General features: G+C 57.7%; 3 protein-coding genes across 3 annotated transcripts; 2 read left to right on the top strand and 1 right to left on the bottom strand.

Annotated features, from left to right (window-relative positions):
- Positions 1–3,630: 3,630 nt before the first annotated feature.
- Positions 3,631–8,676, top strand: CD93 (CD93 molecule). Its single transcript, XM_064647429.1, has one exon. The coding sequence runs from the start codon at positions 4,861–4,863 to the stop codon at positions 6,580–6,582; it is 1,722 nt and encodes a 573-aa protein (XP_064503499.1). The 5' UTR covers positions 3,631–4,860; the 3' UTR covers positions 6,583–8,676.
- Positions 8,677–11,955: 3,279 nt separating this feature from the next.
- THBD (thrombomodulin) lies at positions 11,956–16,097 on the top strand. Its single transcript, XM_064647430.1, has one exon. It carries the CDS (start codon positions 11,998–12,000, stop codon positions 13,690–13,692), a length of 1,695 nt encoding a protein of 564 aa, XP_064503500.1. The 5' UTR covers positions 11,956–11,997; the 3' UTR covers positions 13,693–16,097.
- Positions 16,098–16,701: 604 nt separating this feature from the next.
- On the bottom strand, positions 16,702–19,292 carry SSTR4 (somatostatin receptor 4). Its single transcript, XM_064647431.1, has 2 exons — positions 18,753–19,292; positions 16,702–18,124 (listed from the first exon to the last, which is right to left on the bottom strand). The coding sequence occupies exon 2, from the start codon at positions 18,094–18,096 to the stop codon at positions 16,855–16,857; it is 1,242 nt and encodes a 413-aa protein (XP_064503501.1). The 5' UTR covers positions 18,097–18,124; positions 18,753–19,292; the 3' UTR covers positions 16,702–16,854.
- Positions 19,293–19,831: the final 539 nt, after the last annotated feature.

The raw sequence follows: 19,831 nt of genomic DNA, 5'->3' as shown, positions 1-19,831 counted from the left end.
AACCTTCCCTGTCCTTTTGGAATTATCCATTTCCTTCTGCCACTTTGTATTTTGGGGCCAGAAATGGCAGGAACAGGTGAACCAGCCTGATTTTCCTTTCCTTGGGCAATCCCATGGTTGGGAAGGCGGGTTGGAATTCCCTCAGCCACAGCTTCAGGAGCAGAAGGAGCACAACCTTCCCCATGCTGCCAAATTCCCTAGTGGCTCATCCAGCAAAGCAGATGACCAGGAGACACTAAAAAAATTTGGGAATAACAAGGAATTCAGCAGAGCTGAAGTGGTTTTTTTTGCAGGTTTTTTTTTTCTGCCAGGGCCCCCAAACCAGCTTTGTCTCAGATCATCATCAGGCAAATCCCCACTCCGAGCTCCAAATCCCAGCCCCAGCATCTCTGGATTGTTTGGCTGGAGAAATCCCAGAGTTTATTTGTGTGGTCAGAGGGGTGTGGGCTCTAGCCAGGTGTCCTGGTGCCATTCCAACATTAATATCCCTAAATCCCCCTCTGAAATTAAAGGGAGGGAGTGTGGGCTGTGGTTTTACGTCTGTCCTCTCCTTCACCTTCCCCCCCTGCTATGGCATAACTCCTGCAGAACTGCTCGTTGGAGAATATCCCTCATCCCAACAGTGGGAGGAGGGACAGCAGCCCATTTAATTCCCTGGTTTTCCTGAATGCACTCCATCTGCAAGGAGAGGTTGCTCCACGCCACGTTCCCAGCACCAGACCACCCAGTACAACCCAGTCAGCAGGTTCAAGGCACTGTATTGTTTGTAACTGAATAATGAAAAGAATAAATAATTTTTTCCATTAAATAGTATTATTATTAGGATTATTTAAATAACAATAATAAACCCCCACTCCTAACAACAAAGTAAGAGACAAAACATCCCTTGGGGTGAGGATTTCCTTCCCAGGAGGCTTCCCAGGATGGTTGTCCTGTTCCCATAAGGATCTGAGGAGCTTTTCCTTCTCTCGTGCCAGAAAATCTGTGCAAAGAGCCAGCTTTATTTTGTCATGATTTCCCAGTTTTCCAGGTGGCCCTGCTGCTGCTCCCAGGTCGCCTATGAGAGCCTAACATTCCAGCTGTGGTCCACTCCTTCCACTTCCAGGAGGAAAAAGCTTGGGAAGAGTGTGCTCCGTGTATAACCCAAAGGAATTTAAAAGCACGCCCAGGATGTGCCTGCTGGTGTTCTGTGGGATTTCTCCTCCTTGAATTCCCAGGGACTGTATTCAAATGGAAAGGGAGAGAGGGTGTTTGGAATTCCTGGGTTCAAACACACAGCAGGGTGGGAAATGGGCTGGAGAAAGGGGATAAAACCCAGCTGGATTTGGGAACATGAGGACCGTGTCCTTACTTGACTTCCAGCATCACCCACATGGGAGCCACTCAGAACACCCGGAGCAGCTCCCTCCCACCTGGCAGAGACCCCAAACACCAGCAAAGGTCCACACACAGCTCGGGTTTAATCTGGGAGAGATACGGAATTCCTGGGTTTGATAAGGAGGTTTGGCCTGGGAGCTGCTCCAGTGTTGGAGAAAAGCTGATAAAGCTGCAGGGAGGGTCCTTGGACACACAGTGCCAGGGTGGAAAATGCCAGCCCAGGCTTGGAACAAACCCCTCCTACCGTGAAAGGGAGTGAGAGACCTGGAAGGGACGGGATATTTGGGGTGGGCACTGCTCCTTCCTTCCCTCACTCCCTGTTTCCTTCTGTCCAGCTGGGTGTTCACCCACTGCATCAAAACAAACCACAGAATGGACTGGGTTGGAAAGGACCTTAGGATCATCCCATTCCAAGGACACCTTCCATATATATATATAATATGAGTCACAGATTTCCTCCATGGCTCACACGTTTCCCCCGAGGACAGGGACTGCCTGAGGAATAAAGTGGCTGTGCTGCACTCCCCCCATAACAACGGTGAAAAACTAAATAAAACAAACCTCCTGCTCCTGCTATTTGGCATTTCATTCCCACTTACAGCCCTGCTAATTCCTCCTTCTTAGTGAGGGGCTCCCAAACTTGCCATGGGGCTTCCACCTCCCAAAACATTCAGCTGGGAAATGCCCCATTCAGCCCTCATAATGGCTTTGAAAAGCACACAACAAAAACCTTCTCACCCAACAGGGCACCTTTGGCGTTAGCAGGGGGGACAACGCCGCTCCGCGCTGCCCAAATTCCCGATATTTCACGGATTAAAGCGCTGCCCCATCCAGAGTGCCCTTCCCAGGGCTGCCAGGCTGCCCAGTGCTCCGTGGCCTTGGAGATGTCTCCGGAGGAAACCCAGTTCCTCCAATTCTTCTCCTGCTGGCGCAGGTGTCCCCCCCTCCGGCCCCATTGTCCCTCATCCCAACCCTCGGGATCTGCTGATGTCACACACGCAGAACACGTTTCCTCCTTCAGCAGTTTTTTAACCAGTGTCCCCTCGTCAATCCGCTTTTTAAATTGTTTTTTAATTGAATTCCACTTTATTTTAAGCCCCGCGTGCCCTCCGGCAGGAATTCTGCTCCCCACGAGATAATTTGGATTTGATTATCAAGCGAGGCGGGGGTTTATGGGCTCGTTCAGCCAAGAAACAAACCCCTTCTTAAGTCACGAGCCACGGCTTTGATTCTCGAGCCGTCAGGCCGAGAAGGAAATTTAAAGAGCGTGGTGTATTTATTAAAAATAAAAGAAGCTCAGTGTGTTTTTAACTCACCAAAAAACCTCCCTCTTGCCAAAGCTGTGGGTAAAAAATACTGGCACAAGTTTTGCAGACGGGGATCTCACCAAAAAGCGATGGGGGGGGAGGTTTCCTGTCCACAGAACTGTTTGTAAACAGGGATATTCAAATATTTATTGGGGAGAAAAATATAGTAAAGCTGCTGGCAAAGGTTTTTAGCTTCATTTTTGCAAATTAAAAGACACCACGGTCTTGAAAAAAGAAGTTCTTCCCTGGGACAGGAGCCCTGACCTCCTACACATCCTAATGGAGCAATTATTTAATTACCCTGGAATGATCTCTTGGATCTGCACCCAGAAATTATATTTAAGTATTTTGGGTTTTTTTCATAAGCCCAGGTTGGGAACATCCAGAGGAATTATAGTTAAAAAATGGGCATTTTTTTTTTTCTTCGTGGAATGGAGAAAAAGTGGACCAAAAAAAAATGCTGAATTGGTTTGTTGAAGCAATTTGTTGGTTGGGACTTGTGGGACCAGCTGGAAAGGGAAAACACGAGCCGTGTTTTTATAACAGTCCTGGGCTGGCATCAAGGAAATGCTTTTGTGTTGAGCTCTCTTATTCCTTCCAAGGCAAAAAAAATCCCACCCCCAACCCACCTTTCTGAAATTCTGAATAAAACCAAGTTGAAATGGCAGCAGGGTGGTTTTCTTTCCTCCCGCTGCAGTTTTTTGTGGTGGCTGCTGACCCAAAATTCTCTGTTTTTGGAGTGCTAGGTGTGGATCTCTGGACCTTTGCTCAGACAGGGGATGCCAGGAGACATCCCAGCAACCAGGGCTGTCCCGGGAATGCTGTACATGGGCAGGTCTGGGGAATAATGACAGAAATCTGCAGTGTTTACTAGTGGGATTTTTGGCAGCTTTTCTTTAGGAGGGAAGCGAACGAGGGGGTTCCTCATTTTGCTTTCTCTGGTTACTGAGCCCACTCAGCCCACAGAACCCAGATAAACCAACAAATCCTGGAATGAGCAGGGAATTCATGGCTGTGATGGGTGCCTGCCAAGCAGGAAAGGATACAACAGACTCCCAGGTCAAGGGGTTAAAGTCTGAACGAGCTGCTGCCAGAGGGAAGCTCCAGGAGAAGCTCCTGGGGATGCAGCAGGGCGGGTGGACCATCAGGGATGAGCTATTTTTAAACCCATTCTGGTCACTTGTTATCCCTCCTTCTGCTTTTCCAGTGACTGGCATCGCTTGACACGTGTCATCAAAGCATCTGCCAGCTCACCTTCATCCCAGGGTCTCCCAGCAGCCAGTGGGAAGCACCAGGAGCACCGTGGCTGGAGACACCATCCTGCCTTCCTCCTGCCATGAGTGATCAGGGAGGTGTTAACGGAGCATCCTGGCATCCAGGCCAGGTTGGACAGGGCTTGGAGCAGCCTGGGGTGGTGGAAAGTGCCCTTGCCCACGGCAGGGGGTGGGACTGGGTGAGCTTAAAGGTCCCTTCCAGCCCAAACCATCCTGGGATTCCGCGATCCACCCTCGCCCACGTGATGCCAACACCGACCAGGGTTTGCTCGGGGCGGCATCGGGGCTTGGCTCTGTCCTGGCAGCCCGGACCTTCCCACGACCCAGCTCCTATTCCAAGGGCTCGTCCATCTATTTAAAGCACGCGGAGAAGGGGAAAAATGCACTGGGAGCGTCGCGCGTGCGCGGGGGAGACGGCGCCAAATATTCCGTCTGCTTTGGAGGCCGATGGCCAGGGATCCCACGGCTCCTCGGTTCGGTTGTTTTCCTTCCCCGTTTTAGCAAGACGTGCCTGCAAACTCTCGGACCCTATTAGGGGTTAGAAAACCGTCTGCTGGGTTGAGGGAGTAAATCAAACCCTTGAAAAACAGTAGAAAAAAAAAAAAAAAAAAAAAAAGGCAGGAGCGGGGTGAGTTTTTCCCGCAGAAAAGCGTCACCAGCCAGAGCAGCCGAAACTTTGGGATGGGAGCTGGGAGCCGGCCGTGCCGGGGGGAAGGGGAAGACAGCGAGGGACCAACAAGCAACCGGGAGCCGAACCACGCTACAGGAAGCCGTGGCCTCCGGTGATAAATAGGAGACCCGGGAGCACAGGATGCGCGTAGGGCGAGCTCGGCGGGACGAGGGGATGTGAGCCGGCGTTGCCGAGTCCCTGTGTCCGTGTGTCCGTCCGTCCAGCCGGAGGGATGGCCGTGGCCCGGCTGCTGCTGCTGCTGCTACTGGCGCTGGCGGTGCTGGGCTCTGGCAGGGAGGAGGCGGAGGTGGTGTGCGCCGAGAACGCCTGCTACACCCTGCACCGGGATGAGCTGGACTGGAAGGGCGCCCAGGAGCGCTGCCGGCACAATGGTGGCAACCTGGCCAGCGTGGGCAGCCCTGGCGAGGCCGCGCGGCTGCAGGAGCTGCTGGAGGCGGCCGGGGGACACGGCCCGGCCTGGATCGGGCTGTGGCTGCAGCGGGGACACTGCGTCCAGCCGCAGGAGCCGCTGCGGGGGTTCTCCTGGGTGGCCGGAGGGACGCCCGGCAACTTCTCGGCGTGGGCATCGGAGCCGTCGATGACCTGCACGAGCGCCCGCTGCACCAGCCTGCGGCCCCACGGCCCCCACGGCCCCGCCGGCTGGGCCGACCGGCCCTGCCGCCTCCCGCTGCCCGCCTTCCTCTGCAAGTTCAGCTTCCAGGGAATGTGCGGCCTCCTGCCGCTGGCCGGGCCCGGCCGGGTCACCTACGGCACCCCCTTCGGGGTGCGCAGCTCCCGGCTGGCGGCCGCGCCCTTCGGCACCTTGGCCGAGGTGGAGTGCGAGGGGGACAAGAGCCAGGACTTCGCCCTCTGCAAGGGGTCGCTGGACGGGGGGGGCTTCGCCTGGGACCCCCCCGGGCCCCTGTGCCCCGTGGCCTGCGCCCACCGCAACGGGGGCTGCCAGCACCACTGCCTGGAGGTGCCCGGGGAGCCCCCGCGCTGCTCCTGCCACGCCGGCTACTCCCTGGCCGCCGACATGGCCTCCTGCGTGCCCGAGGATTCCTGCCATCCCAACCCCTGCCAGGGCACCTGCCGAGCCCGTCCCGGTGGCTTCGAGTGCGGCTGCGAGGCCGGATACACCCTGGCCCCCGACGGCCGGAGCTGCCTGGATGTGGATGAGTGCCTGTCCGGGCCGTGCCAGCACCAGTGCCACAACACTCCCGGGGGCTTCACGTGCCTGTGCCCGCCCGGCTACCGCCCGGCGGGGCCGGGTGGCCGCCTCTGCCAGGACCTGGATGAGTGTGCCCAGCCCGGCGTGTGCCCACAGCTCTGCATCAACGTCCCCGGCTCCTTCCACTGCGCCTGCCGGCCCGGCTACCAGCGCCAGCCGGGCGGGGATTCCTGCCTGGATGTGGATGAGTGCCTGCGGGATCCCTGCCCCGGGCCCTGCCGCAACTTGCCCGGGGGCTACGAGTGCGTGTGCCCGCCTGGCTTCCTCCCGGAGGAGGAGGGACGCGGCTGCCGCGCCGCAGCCACCGCCGGAGAGGAGCCGGCGGAGGAGGTCCCCGACGGCCCGCCGGGCACCGCGAGCATCCCAGCGAGCACGGGCGCCCCGTGGACCGCGAGAACCCCGCGGAGCACGGGCGCCCCGCGGAGCACGAGCATCCCGCGGACTCTGGGAGTGCCCGCCGGGGTGACGCCGGCGGCCCCCACGGCGGAGGGAGCGGGTCCCGGCCCCGACGAGCACAGCGCCGACGGCCCGCGGCTGCTCCTCTACTACATCCTGGGAAGCCTGGTGGCCATCCTGCTCCTGCTGGCCTTCGCCCTGGCCCTCGTGGCTTGCAGGAGGAGGGCCGCCAAGAAGGAGAAGCGGCCGGCCAAGAGCGCGGCGGATAATTATTGCTGGGTGCCCGAGCAGCCCGAGAGCCGCGGGCAGGGCGGGGAGCGCAGGTAGGAGGGAGGCGGGGAGCGCGGGGGGGTCGAAAGTGGAAATAAAAGGGAGGGGGGATGCTGTGTGTTCGGGGTGCGTCTGTGCGGTGCGGTCCTGCCGCTCCAAGGGAAGAGTTAACCGGGGGGAGGAGGAATGGGGTGGGATTTGCCTGCCAGGGCTTCTCCTCGGCTCTTCGGGACCTCGCCGTGCTCCAAAAAGGCAAATTAACAGCTGTGGTTCGGACTCCTAAAGGAGAACAGTTCGTTTCGAGTTCTCCTGCAGCCCTTCCCCACCCTGTCCTTTGCCATCCCCAAAGCATTGCTCTCCCCCTCACTTCCACTCACGGCTGCATTCCACCCTTGGATTTGCTTTGTTCTCTTGAAAAGGGCTTGAAATTCGGATGTGTCTCACCGGGGTGAGAACTGGCCCCTGCAGACACAAGCAGGGTGGGCTCGAATGTTTTATTTTGGGGTTTTTATTAAAAATCTGTCACCTCAGCACTGGGAAAACTGCTCAGGGAGGGGCCAAGGCAGCACCTGTACTGGGAAAAAAGGTAGGAGAAGCTGTGTTTGGAAGAGCCACCTACCCATTTCCAGTGTATCCTGCCTAAATCCACTTGCAAAATACAGCAAACAGTGCTCTCCTTCGCAGCAACCGGATGGGAGGCTGGACTTTTCCTGTTGGATCATTCTTTTTGGGTAGGATCCCTTTCCTGGCTGCCTGGGCTCCGGGCTGAGCGTGTTTTCCCTCCCTCCCCGCGTAAGGAACGCGCTGGATGTTGGATATTTGCTCTTTGTTATGCGTCGAACTCGTAACTCCACCACAGCAAATGCTTTCTCAGGGCAAAGGTGCTCCCCAGGTACTTCCCCAGCTTCACGGAGCCCCTCCTGACAACGAAGCCGTTTCATCAGGAATCCTTCCCAGAATCCCGAGGGGCGCAGGGACCTGCTTCCCATCCCATCCCAGCAGCGTTCCTTCCTGGTTTATCCGCGCTCTGCGGGGGCAAAAAGGTGCTAGAAAAGAACAGACACGTGATTTTAAGGGTACAGCAGCTTCCTGAAGTTTCTGCTGGGTTCATTGTCCTTGAGGCTTAATTGCTCCAGGAGTGGGAATTGAACACAAAGGAGTTTGCAGTAGGCAGCGACCTGCATCCTGTTCTTCCAAGCATGGAGGAAAACCCTTTCCTGCTGTTATTTTTTTTCGTCTTTGGGGCTCCATTGTGAGATGAAAACACAGCACAGGAAAATGTAGCTGATAGGAATGTTTTCCATGTTCTGTCTGTGCTTTTCTTTTCTCTGCACGGGTGGCTGGAGAAGGGGGAGAAGGCAGCAGTGGGATTCTTAGAAATCCTACAGAAAATTCCTCCCCTGCCTGTGTTCTCCAAGCCAGTCACCGAACAAATTAGGCAGATTAATCACCCCGTCAAAATCAGGGGGACAGCCAACATACATCAAATTATGCCGACTCGGGATCTGTGGGAAAAGACAGCCTTCATTTTTGTTAAGGTGTCCACGAACTGCTGGCTATAACAGTACAAACAGGAGAAAAGGAAGCACAGGGGTGGGATCAGAGCTGGTACAAACCTGAGGTGTGTTATTTATTCCAGAAAAAACGGTGATCCCGATTCCTGTTACAACCTCTGTGTATTCCAGTGGAATACAGAGGTGGGTCCGGCCTTGGGAAGACACTGATTTGTGCTGGAGTTTGGTCTGGGTTCTCTCTGGTGGGCTGCTCCCTGATGTGCAATTCCACCTGGATAAATCTCACAGCTCCCTTTCTTCCTGCCACAAACCCAGCAGGACCATTTTGGATCCGTGTGCTCCTCAGGGAGTTGTCCAGGGACCAGTGAATCCCACGGGAAAAGCTAATAGGAATGGGACTGGATAGTTTGGGGCCCTGTCTTACAGAGGATGCAGGACATTCATCCTGGTCCAAGGTTTTTTTTTTCCTCATGGATGAGTGTTTTATTTTCCTGGGCCAGAATTAAACACTTGGACTCAAAGGATAAGGTTTTCCCACCTGTGGAAAAAAGGCTGTAAGTTGCTTTCTGGATGAAACACCAATAAAACCTGAACAGAAAGTGTCTTCAATGGTTTTTAATAAATATATTCACAGAAATCTGTTGGCTTGGTACTTGGAATCCTTGTGTTTCCCACAGCAGTGGATGGTGCTCCCAAATCCTCTGTCAGGGCTCATCCCAGATGGAATCTCAGCCTTTCCCAGGCTCTGCAGTCCTGGGTGAGGCCTTTCCCTTCATCCCTACCAAGGCCACGGTGTGGGGGCACTGGGATGGGCTTGGTTGGATCCTAAACCCATGAGCAACTTCCTAAGACCACGAGGAAAGTCCCAAACCCATGAGCAAGTTCCTAAAACAATGAGGAAGGTCCCAAGCCCACAAGCAAGGACCTAAACCCATAAGCAAGGTCCTAATCCCATGACCAAGGTCCTAAAACCACAAGCAAGGTCCTAATCCCATGACCAAGGTCCTAAAACCACAAGCAAGGTCCTAAACTCATAAGCAAGGTCCTAATCCCATGACCCAGGTCCTAATTCCACGATCAAGGTCCTAAATCCATGAGCAATCCCTCTGATTTCAGCACAGCTCTCTATGAGGGTAGAGATCAGCTTTTTAGGGATCAAATAATAGGATGAAACCATTTTTGATGGTTTCATATTAATTACATTACATAATATTATTATTTTATATTCCATATTAATTACATTACATTGTATTATTATTTTATATTCCATATTAATTACATTACATTGTATTATTATTTTATGTTCCATTGCATTCTATTCCCCCGTGGATAACTGCCAGCATTCCAACTGAGGAACCTCATCTCCAAAACGCCACAAAGACGCCAAAAATCCCCCTGTTGACACACACAGGTCAGGACAACCATTCCAAGTACCCCCTCCCGGTGTCCCTCTGCCCGCGGGGTGACAGTGACAGGGATGAGTCAGAGCCAGAGGGAAAAAGGGAAAGGTCTCCGTCCCCTTATCACTCCGGGAGCATCTCCCAAGAGCTTTGTGTGGCAGGGGAACATGATTAATGGGTTTGAGGGGGAGGAAAAGCCGCCTCACAGCAGGAAGGGCATTTCTGGCACCCTGAGTCAGCCCCGGGCTGGAGGCAGTGCCGAGGGGGAGGTTCATCCGAATAAAAAAGGGAATTATTAAAACATGATTAATCGCGTTCTTCCCGCCCCAATTATCTTTTTAGCGGCAAAGGTCGACCCTGCAAATGCTGTTGGTGGGGCAAGGACACCAGTGTGGGATCATTGTTTGGGAGGGCTGTATTTTTTCCTGGAAATATTTCCCATGGTGCAGCCTTGACGAGGAATTTTTTTATCTGGTTTTGCAGTTGCTCTTTTAAAAAAAAAAAAAAAAAAAAAAAAAAAAAGGAACAAACCAGAAATCTACTGTGGTTTTTTTTGGTTATTTTTTTTTTAAATTTTCCACTTATTAAATTTGGTGTTCTTTCATTTTCTGTTGTTTGCCCTGAAATTCCACCCTTATTCCCCTGGTTTGCTTCTGAAAAAAAAAAAAAAAGAAGAAGTAAAAGAAGAAGTAGAAGAGGAAGAATTGAAAAAACTGAAGTGAAAATTGGGGAAGCAAGAGGTTTTTACTAAAGCCAAGGAAGGTCAGTGTTACCCAGCTCTGCAGGGAAGCCCTGGGAATGATCCTGTCCTCGTTTTGAGGGGGTGGAGGGTGGCTGAGCTCTCCTTGGATGAATTCTTTATCCCAGGAACGGCCACTGCAAGCTCACACACGTGGACACTGATCTGTCCCTCCGGCCTTTCTCCTTGGGCTGCATCCCTGCCTCTGGAATTAAATCCCATGGACACTGATTTTCCAAGCGTGTGGCAGAGCTGAAGCCTTCAAGGGGATGAAAGGAGAGATAATAATTTGTTGTTAGTGTTATTAAGCATTATTATTATTACCCTTTTCCCCACAGCCTCACGTGAGCTACGGGACCCACATGGGGTGGGAAGAGGGACAAGACAAACCACAGGAGTTTAATAAATAATAAATGAAGTTTTAATGAAGTAAATTCCTTGGGATGAGCCGAGGAAATAGGGATTTGCTGCTCCGCTGGGGGGATCCCAAGAGTTAATTGCAGTGACTGAGCCTTTAGGAATTAAAAACAAAAAGGGTCAAATACCTTTTCTTTGGGGTGGAGAAGCTTTGGATGTTTGGTTTTCATTTTTACTTTGCTCCTGGCTGTGTCCTGGCAGCAGAGACAGATCCCCCAGAGATGACACAGGGAATGGGACAGCTGGAGGTGCCCACAGGGAAAGGGAGATGATATCCCAGGAGTGGGACCCCCTGGTGCCCCGGGAGGAGGCTGTGGGGAAAAGGGTAATAATAATAATGCTTAATAAGATTAATAGCAATTATTATAATTATAGAATTTTATATCGATATATAAATTATCTATAATAATTTACTGGCATATATACATATATATTGATTTATTACTGTTGTTTAAATTATTTATTAAAGAAATTTTCCGAATATCCAATCTGACCCTCCCCTGGCACAGCCTGAGGCCGTTTCCTCTCATCCTGTCCCTTGTTCCCTGGGAGCAGAGCCTGACCCTCACCTGGCTCCCCTCTCCTGTCAGGGAGTTTTTGGGAGTGAGAAGGTCCCCCCTGAGCCTCCTTTTCTCCAGGCTGAGCCCCCCCCCAGCTCCCTCGGCCTCTCCTGCTGCTCCAGACCCTTCCCCAGCTCATTTCCCTTCTCTGGACACACTCCCGCCCCTCAATGTCCTTGTTTTCATGCGGAATCCAAACCTGGAGACAGGATTTGAGGTGTGAGCTCAGCAGCGCCCAGCACAGGGGACGGGCACTGCCCTGGGCCCGCTGCCACGCTGTGGCTGCTGCACAAACAGGGTGATGACACCACTGGGGTGACGATCCCATTGGGATGACGATCCCATTGGGGTGATGATCCCATTTGGGGTGACGATCCCACTGGGGTGATGACGATCCCAGCGGGGTTCACCCGCTCTGACTCCCATCCCGGGGTGCCCTTTTGTGAAACCCGGTTGCTGTTTCCCCCTTGGCACCGGGAGAACCCCCGTTTTTCCCGGTCGCGCTCGGCCCCAGCCCGCTCCCCGGCGCGTGCCCCCGTCCCTCCCGCGGGATACCCCGCTCGGCTCCCGCCCCTCCCGCTCCTCCCGGGCGGGACCAGCCGGGGAGGAGCCGCGGGGAGGATGCGGGAAGGGAGGATGAGGATCCGGGGCCGGCGTGGGCGGGTGGGAGGGGAGGGGGGGACGCGTCTGGCCGGGATTCACCCGCCGCAATCACTCCCCGTCCCCCGAGGCGCTTCCTTCCCCCGACGGGGCGGGCGGGCGGGCGGCTTATAAAGGGGGCGGGCGGCGGGCTCGGCCATGCCAGAGCTCCGCGGCGGCGCCGGCCGCCCCCTCCGCCGGCCATGCGGCGGCTCCCGCTGCTGCTGCCGCTGCTGCTGCTGCTCGGGATGGGGCTGGGAGCGCCGGGCGAGCCGGGGGAGCCGGAGCCGCTCGCCCCGTCGGGCGCGCAGTGCCTGCAGCACGCGTGTTTCGCCGTGTTCTGGGGGTCGCGCCCGTTCGCGGCGGCGAGCGCGGGGTGCGAGCGGGGCGGGGGGCACCTCATGACCGTGCGCTCCACCGTGGCCGAGGAGGCGATCGCGCTGCTGCTGCAGAACCGCGGCGGGCGGCTGTGGCTGGGGCTCAGCCTGGCGCCCTCCCTGCGCTGCACCGAGCCCGCCCGGCGGCTCCGCGGCTTCCGCTGGGTCACCGAGGACAACCGCACGGACTACACCAACTGGGCGCCGTCGGGGCCGCGCTGCGGCGAGCGCTGCGTGACCGTGTCGCGGGAGCTGCGCTGGGAGGAGCGGCGCTGCGAGGACCCCGCCGACGGCTTCCTCTGCGAGTACAACTACGGCAGCAGCTGCCCGCTCCTGCCGCCCGCCGAGGGGCTCCCCGTCAGCTACACCACCCCCTTCGGCGCCCGCGGAGGGGAGTTCCTGGCGCTGCCGCCGCGCAGCGTGGCCTCGGTGCCCGCCCTGGGGCTGGAGCTGCGCTGCGACGAGGACGGCGAGGGCGGGCGGCTGCGCTGGGGCCGCGCCGAGCCCGGAGCGTGGCCGTGCCGCCTGGGAGGGGGCGGCTGCGAGGGCGCCTGCAGCGAGGGCGCGGGCGGGCCGCGCTGCTCCTGCCCCGACGGCGCCGTGCTGGGCCCCGACGGGCGCGGGTGCCGCTCGCCCTGCGCGGGGGCGCCGTGCCAGCAGCACTGCGTGGTGTCCGGCAGCTCCTTCGTGTGCATGTGCGACGCCGGGTACCACCTGGGCGCCGACGGCAGCTCCTGCGAGGACAACGACGACTGCGCCAGCGAGCCCGGGCTGTGCGAGCAGCTCTGCGTCAACACCATGGGCGGCTTCGAGTGCCGCTGCTACTCCGGCTACAGGATGGTGGACGGGCACTGCCAGCGCGAGTCCCACTGCTACAGGGCGCCCTGCGAGCAGAGCTGCGAGGACGTGCCCGGCGGGTACCGCTGCGGGTGCTACGAGGGCTACGCCGTGGACCCGCAGGACCCCGCGCGGTGCCGGCTGCACTGCAGCGACAGCCAGTGCCCGCCCCAGTGCAACCAGTACGGCGAGGGCTGCGAGTGCCCCGAGGGCTTCCTGCTGGACGACGACAAGCTCTGCGTGGACATCGACGAGTGCGACATGAACTACTGCGAGCACAACTGCACCAACCACCCCGGCGGCTACCGGTGCCACTGCCCCGCCGGCTACCGGCTCGTCAACGACCTCGACTGCGCCCCGCTCCCGGAGCAGGACGCGGAGGCACCGCCGTTCTCGGGGGATTTCGAATCCCAGACGCTCCCCCCCCCCACGGCCGTCCCGCGGACGCCCGCGCCCAGCCGGACCCCACCGAAGGCGGAGCCCCTCCACCCCGGTGCCGTGGTGGGCATCGCGGTGGGCGCCGCTTTGACCGCCCTGGCCCTGCTGGCTCTGGGCTACCACCTGGCAAAGAAGCGCTGCCGGCCCCCTGCCACCATGGATTACAAGTGCGGGGGACCCCACGAGAAGGAGCTCGGGCTCCAGCCGGTCGCCTCGGGCTGTGCCGGCCCCGCACAGAAACTGTAGGGACTGCGGGCAGGACGCAGAGAGGGAGGTGGACTGAACTGGGTAATATTTACAACCCCCCCCCCCCCCCCCCACCACCTCGCCCCTGCTGCAATTTTTTAATGACAATTTGGGAAAAGCTGTGATCAACCCACTTCTAAAAATACTCGCTGCTTTCCAGCCGGCTCTTGGAACGCTGGCGCCAGAGAGCCAGGAAGGCAGAACGCGCGGAGGCTGCTCCGTTCTTGCTCTGTTCGTTCCTGCTCCGTTCATTCCTGCTCCGTTCCCGCTCCCTTCGCAGGCGGCAGCCGGCATTCAGCTTTCCTTTTCCCGAGCCAGTGGTGGGGAAAAACCCCAAGGAAAAACGCAGGAGGGGCATCTCCGTCTGGAACTGACTCTAAATCCGCCTGGACCCTCTGACTGACTCGGTGGGGACTGTGGAAGGTCGCCCGGCCCCCAACCCCTCTCCCTCGGGCCGGGCTGCAGGGGATGGTTTTCCGGGATTGGGAGGCTCCTGCCTTTGTCTGGAGTCGGGTTAATTTGTTTTAAACGGATGGCCGATGGAAGCAGGAGCAAAGATGTTGTGGGCAGCACTTTATGTGGCCCCTCTGCCCCCCGTGTCTGCACCGTGTCCCCCCCATGTCGTGCCTCATCCCCGAGCACTTTCCACCTTAAATCACTGGTGGCAGTGGCGACCCAGCTGAGTGTCACTCAGAGGGGAGGGGGGGGCTAAAATGCCTGATTCCTGTTCCCTCAAGTTATTTTGGGGCTCTCTGGGGGGCTGTGGAGGTTAAACAGGGACACCACACTGCCAGGGTGGGTTTTTTTCCGTGGCAGGGAAGGTTTGCGGCGCCGCGGAGCCTCTTGTTCCCCATCCAATTCCTTCCCCGATTTCCCACCCTGGTCGCATTTAAACGGATTCAAGGTGTTTTTACAAACCCACTTACGACCCCTCCTGCCCACAGGGATTTTTCCTGTTTTCCCTTGACCGGGGCTGAGTCTAATCCATGCTGGAACTCACAGCGAAACATTCCCACGGGGGCAGGAGCCCGCCCAGCCTGGGGGGGAAATCTGGAAAAGGCTGTGTTTTTCCAGCTCCTTCATTCCATGGGGGTCCTGCTCCGGCAGCTGTGGTGGGGTGAAGCCAGCGGCTGCTGGTGGGAATGTGGGAGCGGGTGCTGACAGCTTTATGCCAGTGAAATATCATCCCAGAGCAGCACTTTGCTTTCCCACAGGAAGTTTTGCGGGCCCAGGGTCAGAACCGGGGGGTTCTATTCCCCCACACCCCCCTCACATACTGTGAACTCACTAACATGCAACATCCCCCCTGGAATGCTGAACTTACATGTCAAATTCCAAGGAAAATCAAAATAGTTGTGTGAACTGTGGGTTTCCTAAAAGGTTGTTGCCCCCAGGGCCGGGTGACTGAGGGTCCTGTCAATAGGCAATTAGAGGGAATGATTTATTGCAAATATAACTCTGTGGCAGGTTTATTTTGGAACAATTTGGTTGCAATGGAAAGGAGGGATGGAGCTGTTTGCATTATCCATAGAAATGGAGCAATATCAACATATAAAGGAGCCACTTAAGAAAATATATAAGGAGAAGAAAGAAAGAAAGAAAAAGAAGGATAAGAGCAGACAGTGGAGAGGAGAGATCCCACCCGTGGCTCCAGTGATGGGACTTGACTGTTGTGATTTTGCTGTGTGATGGTCACAGCCTTGATCTGTCAGGGATGGGGGAAGCCCCCAAAATACAAAAGCTCCAAGGGTTAATACACCTTCAGGCTCAGGTGGGAACACCCGGGCACCTCCCCTGCCTTATCCAAGTGTGGATCACACACAGCCCTCTGGAGGGAGCCCCAGAAATGAGTCTGGGGGCACCTCGGGGGTCTTTGATGGTTTATGGCCCCTTCTAAGACGTGACCAGGTTTGGCCCTGAGCCAGTTATGCCCCATCAGAAGGGATGAGCACCTCCTGGGTTATGGGATGGCTCCTGGGGGGGAGGACACTGCCATGACAAGAAGCATCATCCCACCTTTCAGGAGCTGCTCCTTCCTGACCTTTTCCCTCGTCTGGCTCAAACCTCTCAGCCTGTTGCTTACACAAAGTCGGTTTGTCGCGGTCGCCCTCCGGTGTCTCACACAGGTCAGAGGTTCTGCCACCACACCCCCAAAAACTCTGCTCCTCCCCTTCCGTGCTTGGCTCAAATTCCCTCCGTGGTGGTTTATCCTACGAAAAGTGCCTAAACAGTGTTTGAGACACGCAGATGTCTTTAATTCCTTCCCCAAGGTTCAGCCCCCTGTTTTATACCCCCCGGCGCGTTTTGTAAATACTTATTTATTTATTGGAATTGTACCCTCCGTGATGTCACGCGGCGATTCTGCGTGGAGACCAATAAAGCTTTTACAGTCTGGTTTATAGAAAGCTGCTCAGGGAATGTTCTTTCTCCCCTTCCCCAAAAAAACGACTGATTTTCCTCACCGAGCTCCCGGAGCCACCAAAAAAAGCCCAGGAGCATTTGGGGCTGAAAACATGCCCGGTTATTTCCCCACTGGGATTAAAATAGAAGGAATGAGCCGTAAATAATGGACAAGGATAACATTAAAAGGGCGAAGTTACACCCAAAATAAACCCGAATAAGCTGGAAATGGCTCATTTAATGTGACCTTGGTGTCACCCCCGTGCTGTTCCTCACCCCGACTTCCTGGGGGTCTCAAGTTTACCCAAGGTTTGGTACATCAGATACGGTTTGGTCCTGTGCGTGCTAAAATCCTGGGAATTTGAGGGGCAGTGGGAGAGACTGTTGGTGGGACCTCACTCGGCTGTGGGCCTGGCAGGGCTGATGGGCTTTGGGGCTTTTCCCTGTCTCTCAGGGCATGTCTTGGGAAGGAACAGGAACTTGTTATTTATCAGTCTGGAGGGGCAGGTTAATAAACATCAGTGAGGTTTTGGGATCCTTCCCGTCCCCGATCCCAGCCGAGGCTCCCCAGTGACAAAGGGAACGGCAATAACGACTCGGTCGATGGAATTCACGGTATCCCAGGCCAGTCTTATGGCTTTTTATTTGGGGAACTGCACAGCACAGCACAGGGTGGGCCGGCGGGGCGGGCACGGCATCCGTCCCCTCTCCCTCCGGGATCCCCTTCCACCCCCGGGGCTGGCACGGCGCGGGGGGCCTCCCCTAGAAGGTGGTGGTCTTTGTGAGGAGGGGCCCGGGCTTGCAGCAGGGCTGGGGGTGCAGGGGGTCCTGCTGGCAGGGCAGGGGGGGGCACACGCAGCCCTTGCCCTTGTCGTCCCCCCGGGGGACGGCGCAGTAGTCGAGGGGCTCTTCCTCCTCCTCGTCCTCGTCGCCGTCCCTGTCCCCGGCGTGGCAGCAGCACAGGCTGGCGTCCAGGCAGCGCCGCAGCACGCCGTGGAAGGAGTGCCGGAAATTCTCCGAGAGGAACCCGTAGAGGATGGGGTTGGCGCAGCTGTTGGAGTAGCTGAGGATGAGCGAGGCGTTGTTGACCGTGGCGTCCAGGCGGCCGGGCAGCAGGAGGTTGACCAGCTGCACCACGTAGAAGGGCATCCAGCACACCACGAACACGGCCACCACCATGAGCACCAGGCGGGTGAGCTTGCCCTCGGAGCGCCGGCGCTGCTCCCAGCCCACCCGCTGCGCCACCGCCCGCATCTTGCCCACGATGAGCAGGTAGCAGAGCCCCATGGCCGACACGGGCAGCAGGAAGCCCAGCAGGGTGGTGTACACCACGAAGGCGGCCGACCAGGCCGGGCTGGGCCACAGCAGGTTGCAGGCCACGGCCTGGCCGTCGCGGGTGGCCGCCGTGCCGGCGAAGACGGGGATGGGCGACGCCACGAGCAGGGAGAGGAGCCACACGCCGCCGTTGACCATCTTGGCCACCCTGGGGCGGCGGTAGGTGGCCGCGCGCAGCGGGTGCACCACGGCGATGTAGCGGTCCAGGCTGAGCACCGTCAGGCAGAAGACGCTGGTGAACATGTTGAGCCCGTCCACGCCCAGCACGGTGCGGCACAGCGCCCGCCCGAAGGGCCAGTGGTGCAGCGCGGCCGAGGTGGCCACGAAGGGGATGCTGAGCATGAAGAGCTCGTCGGCGATGGCCAGGTTGAGCAGGTAGATGTTGGTGGCCGTCTTCATCTTGGCGTAGCGCAGGATGACGAAGATGACCAGGGAATTGCCCAGCAGCCCCAGCAGGCACACCAGGGCGTAGATGCACTGGATCACCACCATCCCCGCGATCTCGCCCGCCGTCCCGCCCTGCTCCGCCGGGCCCTGCCGCCGCCCGGCCTCTCCCGCCGCCGCGCTGCTGTTGGGGGGCATCTCGGAGCCGGCCCAGCTGGAGACGGTCCAGAGGGGCACGGCGGCCGCCCGGGCCCCTGCCAGGAGCTGCTCGGCGTCGGTGCTCATGCCGGGAGGTGATCCATGGGGGGCCGGCCTGCGGGCAGGGCACGGGCAGAGAGAAGGGGTGAGAGCCGCGGTGTGTGGCACATCCAAGCCCGATCCCCGGCCGTCCCCCTTGGACTGGGCAGCTCCAGCCGTGGCCCCCTGGCTGCCCCCATCAGCCCCCTGCCCTGCCTGGACACCTTCACCTCACTCCTAGGGACGGTGGCATCACTGTCCGGGTCACAGCATCCCAGTTCTTTGGGGTCTTGGGACATTCCAGGCCGGAGCATCCCGGATGTTTGGGGTCTCAGGGAGCTCTCTGGGTTGTTTGGGGTCTCAGTGGGCTCTCCTGGCCGGAGCATCCTGGCTGTTTGGGATCTCAGGGGCTGTGCTGTGGGGTGGGCATGAACCACGTGTGGGGCTCCCCAGCTGCCAGTGGCAAACCGGGCAGCATGGCCTGGGAACCAATGCCAGCACGGCCTGGGAATCTGTGCCAGCACGGCCTGGGAATCTGTGCCGGCATGGCCTGGGAATCTGTGCCGGCACGGCCTGGGAATCAGCGCCGGCATGGCCTGGGAATCAACGCCATCTACCTCCACAGACCCCCACAAATCTCCAGGATTTCATTAACCTTGCGGGGAAAGGAAAGAGAGGGAGAAACCGAGCCGGGAATATTTTACCTCTCAGTCTTCCAGGGATTGCAGGATCCTCCCGCCTCCCTCCCCGGGGGGCAGCAGCCGGCGCGGGGAGATGCTCCGGTGGGATCTGCCGGCTGTTGGCAACGGAAAGTCCTGCTTGACCTGAGTCAGATGACCGGGAGGATCCGGACCTTTTAAAGCCAAAGGCAGAGCGGGGATGGGCGCACAGGCTCTCCCTCCTCTCCCGCATCCCTACGCCGCAGGCATCGGCTCCGCGTTAAAGATAAATAGAACGCGAGTTTCCCATCCAGGCTCTGGATTTCCGGTGGAAAACAGCGCAGCAGACGCACCCTCCTCCCTCCAGGGTGCGGGGCCGTGCGGCGAGGAGCCGGAGCATCCCCCGGGCGCTGCCGGCGCGGAGCCTCCCGATCCCGCGGCCAATTCCCGGCGCTGCGGCGGGCGGGAGCTGCAGCCCGGCCCCCCCCCGCATCCCGCACCCCGCCCTCGGATCCCCTGCGGGTCCCCGCGGGGTCCCCCCGCCCGAGGGAGGCCGGAGATGGAGGAGGAGGGAGGTTGCCTTGGCAACCTCCCGCGCGCTCCCGCATCCCGCATCCTTCCCGCGCATTCCCGCCTTCCCTGTGCCCAGCCCGGCCCCATCCCAGCGCTGCAGGGACCCCCCGGCTCCTTCCTGCTGCGTCCCACTCCCTTGGCAGGGAAGGGGCATCCCACGGCACCGCATCCCTGAATCCCAGGAATGGGGAGGACCAGCCTAGCCTGGCCCCAAACCCAAATGCCCTGGGAATGTCATCCCAAATCGGAGTCCGTGCTGAAATTCGTGGTGCAATGAGTAAAAAATGGGCAGAAATCGCATCTTTTGGGGATTTTTCTTTTTTTTTAAATCAGTTGCTGTGTTTGGGGCTTTTTTTTGACGAGAGGGATCCAGGGAACTTTTGTGCCAAGGAATCACTGGCTCAGCTCAGTGAAAGCCCAGGTCATGGAATCAGCAAATCACAGAATCACGGAATCATGGAATTATAGAGTACTAGAATCAAAGAATCATGGAATAATGGATCATTTAGCTTGGGAAAGCCCTCTAAGATCGAGTCCAATGTTAATCCAGC

The sequence above is a fragment of the Pseudopipra pipra genome, chromosome 3, assembly GCF_036250125.1.
Source record: "Pseudopipra pipra isolate bDixPip1 chromosome 3, bDixPip1.hap1, whole genome shotgun sequence".
Classification (NCBI taxonomy): Eukaryota; Metazoa; Chordata; class Aves; order Passeriformes; family Pipridae; genus Pseudopipra; species Pseudopipra pipra.
The sequence above is the reverse complement of the archived record's forward strand: the minus strand, read 5'-3'. Positions and strand labels throughout refer to the sequence as shown.